This window comes from Spinacia oleracea, chromosome 4 (genome assembly GCF_020520425.1).
Source record: "Spinacia oleracea cultivar Varoflay chromosome 4, BTI_SOV_V1, whole genome shotgun sequence".
In the NCBI taxonomy this organism is placed as follows: Eukaryota; Viridiplantae; Streptophyta; class Magnoliopsida; order Caryophyllales; family Amaranthaceae; genus Spinacia; species Spinacia oleracea.
Genome location: NC_079490.1, coordinates 75,678,936 through 75,684,053, shown reverse-complemented (window position 1 = coordinate 75,684,053; position 5,118 = coordinate 75,678,936). Strand labels below are relative to the sequence as shown.

At 40.1% G+C, this 5,118-nt stretch overlaps 1 protein-coding gene and 1 non-coding gene across 2 annotated transcripts; one reads left to right on the top strand and one right to left on the bottom strand.

Annotated features, from left to right (window-relative positions):
* Positions 1-3,119: 3,119 nt before the first annotated feature.
* Positions 3,120-3,221, bottom strand: LOC130460157 (small nucleolar RNA R71). Its single transcript, XR_008920101.1, has one exon. It is a non-coding gene; the product is annotated as a small nucleolar RNA R71 (small nucleolar RNA).
* Positions 3,222-3,732: 511 nt separating this feature from the next.
* Positions 3,733-4,341, top strand: LOC130471635 (uncharacterized). The gene has a single exon (XM_056841878.1). It carries the CDS (start codon positions 3,733-3,735, stop codon positions 4,339-4,341), a length of 609 nt encoding a protein of 202 aa, XP_056697856.1.
* The last annotated feature ends 777 nt before the right edge of the window (positions 4,342-5,118 follow it).

Genomic DNA, 5,118 nt, shown 5'->3' with positions numbered 1-5,118 from the left:
ACTCATTTGATTTTCTTTTTGCTCAGTTACACAATATGAGCAATTTTTTTGCTCATTTACACAAGATGAGAAATTTTTTTTGCTCATTTTGTAATTGTTTTGCTCATTTTCACGAAATGAGCAAACATTTTCCAACTCCTTCTTTCTCCTTCCTCCTTCCTATCTCTTTCCTAATGATTAAACACCTTAACAAACGAGAAAACAAGCTTTACTTATTCAACAATCAACCCAACAATAACAGTAATTATTCACCATATATAGCTCAAATGAAATAATAACAACATTTAAACACACATAAGGTAAAATCATCAGTGGGTTGAAAAAATAATAATCCCATAGTTGTGTATTGGGTTGGAAAAGCATCGGTGGATATAGTAAGAAAGAAAATATCTAATGTTACTTAATTTTGATAATTAAGAAGGAGAAAAAAATAGAGAGAGAAAGAAGGGGTGGGGGTTTATTTTCATGGAGGAGAGAGAAAAAGAAGGGAACGACTACATGAAAGATACTGGAGAAGAATTTATGGAGGAGAGAGAAATTAATAGTGGGGTTTATTTTTATGGGATCAAAATATCAAGGAAAATTTGCCAAATACAACCAAAAAAACTTTACACTCTACGGGTTACAACCTCAAACTTTTAATTTTCTCAATTACACCTTAAACTTTATATCCTACTTTAAATTACAACCCCGACTCACTTTCCGGCGAAAACTATAGGAAAATGATTTCAGTAATACATTTTCCAAATTTTTTTATTAATTTCCCAAAAATTAAATTAACAACAAAAAAATGACTTTCAAAAATCAGTAAATGAAAAAAACATGCGTCGATCGATCTTATTTCCCCCAGCCATTTGTAGATCATTTTCAACTAGTATTACTCCACTCATTATACCTTTTCCCAATATCTTCCTCAGTTCCCAACTTCAATTACTCTTTCTGAACTACCAAACTCCATCATCAATTACTCCCATAGATAAATTTTTCTTCCATCCTCAACTCCTCCCTCAATCTCTTTCACTATGATATCTCGATCTGTCATGGTTGAAAGCTGAAGTAAAGGTCCAAGTTTATAAGTGATGAGCGACATTTATGTCGCTCTAAGCTTAGGTTTTTGTAGTGTTTTATTATGATTTTTGGTGGTTTTAGATAGCTTTTATTGCATTATTATGTCCTTATACCATCTTTGCACTTTTCAGGGAAATATTGGAGAAAGATGGGAAATAAGTAGAAAACAGCTCGAAGCAGGGTCGTGCGATCGCACGGAATTTCCGTGTGTTCGCACCGTGCGAAGGAAGAGAAGTCGTCGCTGAGCCCGTTCGCAGAAGTTTGCAGGCCGCTCGCACCGGTGCGATCGCACCTGGGTCTCTTCGGTCGCACGGCTGCGCGGGCTGACATTTTCGAGTTTAAATTCTCTTTTGCTAGGAATCATATAAATAGATTTTTCGTTTTTATTAAAAAAACATTAATTCATAATTAGATTTTTCAGAAAATTAGAGAGGTTTTCTTAGTCTTCAAGCTTTGGTTTTAGGAGAGAGAAAACTCCATTGGAGAAGCTTCAATTTGTAATCTCTCTCAACTCTTTAATTCTTCTTGCAATTTTAATTCAATCTTTAATGCTTTTCAATTCTTCTTGAAATTTTGATTGCTTAATTGCTTTGATGTTAGTTTGTTTTGTTGATTCTTATTTTCATTGATTCTCAATTGAACTCTTAATTTCTTGATTCCTTACATTCATCCTTTGAATTCGATGTCTAGTAGCTTTGAATACTTGAATTTCTTAGTTAAAAGTATGAGTGGTGAGTAGATTTTAGTTAGGGATAGGGGAGAATCTAGGGCTAAATTGGGGAAAATTGGAGGATGATTGTTGATTATTGATGTGATTAAACTTGAGTTGATGCTAGGATTTCCATGTCTATAGAATTAGTAGTTGCAAATGCTAGTTCCATAGGTTTGATTGGAGTGCATTGTTTTTGTTTGGCAAGAGATTGTGAATCTCTATGATGCATGTGAAAAGTAGTTCTCAATCGTGAGTTGTCTAGTTTTAGGATCATGCAAGAGCGTTTCCTTGATTAGAAGCTTAGCGTGTTCTATCCGAGAGATGGTGAGCACGTCAACTGTAGCTTTTCCCCTATGTATCAAGTCCTTGCATCTTGATTGTGTGATTCCTTTGTCCTTCCCCGATTACCCTAGCCTATCCCAGATTCCCTAGCGCTTCCCTTATTTGGATAAACTCGTTTGATAGCTTAGATTAGTAGTTGATAATTCAAAACAAAATTCCGTCCTAAACTAGCTTAACTAGCAAACTCAATTCACTCTGTTTCTATGGGACGATCCCTATATTTGCCGCTATAGTCAATATAGCCGGGTAGTTAGGAGTTTTACAAATTTTGTTTGATCGAGGTGTATTCTTTCAACGACGGAAAATACCTTTATCAAAATGGCGCCGTTGCCGGGCAACGGTTGTTGTTTTTTAGTTTTGTTGAGTCTAGTTTAACCATAGAAAATACAAAAACATTTCATTCTTGTTTTAGTTTTCCTTTGCATTGCTCACGGTTTGTTTGAGTTTTGTATGCAAGATAGGGGTCGAACTCGTCATAGGTCTCTCTATCCTTTCGACCTAGAGTTAGAGAGGACTTTGCGAAGATTGAGGCGTATCCGAACCCGTTCATCAAGCTACAATAGATTTGAAACTTTGAGTGAAGCTACGGAACAAGAGGTAAGTGATCATACCATTGAAACCATGGCTCTTCCGGTCAAGAACTTAGGGATACCGGGAGCCTTTGAGGCAACTTGTGGGATTCAAGCGCCCACCGCCAATGCAAACAACTTTGACATCAAGCCCGCCTTGATCAATTTGGTGCAAAGTCATCCATTTTGCGGAAAGAATAGCAAATCACCGCATGTGCACTTGAAACAATTCGAGCACTATTGTGATACAATCAAACACAATGGAGTCACTTCGGATTATATGAGGTTGAAGCTATTCCGCTTCTCTCTTTTGGGAGGTGCTAGCGATTGGCTTGACAAGGAAGTTAAGCCAAACTCACTTCGAACTTGGAATGAAATGACAAGCGCATTTTTGAGCAAGTTCTACTCTCATGGGAAGACGGAGGAGTATCGTCACAAAATTCAATCATTGAGCAAAAGCGGGATGAGTCGCTTTTTGAAGCATGGGACCGATTCAAGGAATACCAAAGGGAATGCCCTCACCATGGGATTCCTAAGTGGTTGCTCCTCCAAACTTTCTATTTGGGATTGAGCCCAACCTCCAAGATAAGTCTAGATGCGGGGGCGGGTGGTCCAATTATGAACAAGACGGAGGATCAAATAGAATAGATCATAGAGGATGTAGTGCAAAATTACCAAGCTTGGCACGTTGGTACAAGGAACTATGATTTCAAAAGTAGAAGTGATGATGGTAAGGGGATAATTTATGCTATGGAGAAAGCACGGATTATCGAGAAGCTAAGCTCGAGATTAGAAAAGCTAGAGAGCACTCCAAGTCAATCCCCATCGCCATCAACAATTCCACCGCCTTCGGCTACTCTTCTCTCTAAGGGGAAGAGCAAGATGCGTTCCTATGACACCATGCCTTTAGGTACATCCTTTTGTGATAATTGTCAAGATTATGGTCATTTCCCTAATGCATGTCCTTTGATGCATAATGTTTCTTATGTGGATTATGGCCCTTCTTATGAAGGTGATTTTGATGTGTAATATGCCCATGCTATGAATGAGAGGCCTAGATATGATAACCCCCCTAATCAAAACTTTAGTAGGCAAGCACCTAGAGGCCCTCCTATGCATGGATCCTACCAAGGCTTCGGCCAAGGAGGTGGGTATGATAGTCAAGGCCGAGGTGGCTATAGGGCGCAAGGCTATCAAAGCCAAGCACCCTATGGTCAATCTCACGGTCTTGGAAATCAAACCCAATACAATCAAGGTAGTTATAATCCTAACCATCAAGGTGGAGGGGGTTACAACTATTCTTATGGGAAATATAGGGGTGCCTCTAGTGGGGGTTATCCGTTGAACCCGGGAGGACAATATGGTGTTTCTCAATTTCCTCCTCCCGGATTCAATGGGCCAAGGACCTATGGCAACCAATTCCAACAAAATGCTAGTGGTTATGGCAATGCACCTCCACCGCTCCCTCCTCTCAAGTCTAACCTTGAGGATCTTATGGAGTCGTTCGTGGGGGCGCAAGCCAAGAAAAATGTTGAGTTTGAAGATGGATTCAAGCAATCCAACACTCACTTGAAAATGATCAAAACCGAACTAGCACAACTTGCTAGCACCATCAAGGAACAACAAGTGCATACTAGTCTCCCACCCTAAGGTCAAGCTCCTAAACAAATGTATGCGGTCATGACTAGGAGTGGGAAGATTTTAGATGATGGTGCTAAGCTTGTTAATTCTCCTTGCTCTAGGGGAGAAGGATCTAAGGGAAATGAGTCTACGAACTGTGATGTGGTGGAAGAGAAGTCTCACGTTGATGACGTGATTGATGGTGAAAAGCCAACGGAGGCTACTCTTCTACCTCTCCGTACTCCTCCTCTCCCCTATCCTCATAGAATTGTCGGAAATAAATTAGATGACCAATTCTTCAAGTTTCTAGACACTATTAGTAAGCTATATGTGTCATTGTCTTTCACCGAGGCGCTTAAGCAAATACCACATTATTCTCGGTTCACGAGAGATATTTTTTGTGGCAAAAGAACTTGTGGACCCAAGGACACCGTGCATCTCACGGAGAATTGTAGTGCCTTGATTTTGAGCCCGTTTCCCCCAAAGCTCAAGGATCCCGGGAGTTTCTCGATCCCTTGTAGCATCCAAAAGCTGAAGTTTGATAACGCTCTTTGCGATTTGGGGGCAAGCGTGAGCATTTTTACTTACAAAATCTATGAGAAGCTTAGCCTTGGTGATCTCATCCCTACCCCTATGTATTTGCAACTAGCCGATCGGTCGGTTATGTATCCCTTGGGTAGGGTTGATGATGTCCCCCTCGTGATAGGGAAGTTAACCTTTCTTGTTGACTTTATTGTCTTGGATATTGACGAGGATGCCCACACCCCCATTATCTTGGGGAGGCCATTCTTGGCCACGGCGGGTGCT

Bases quoted from the DNA above. Each gene is read 5' to 3' on its own strand.
- LOC130471635 (XM_056841878.1), top strand. From the start codon at position 3,733: ATGAATGAGAGGCCTAGATATGATAACCCCCCTAATCAAAACTTTAGT.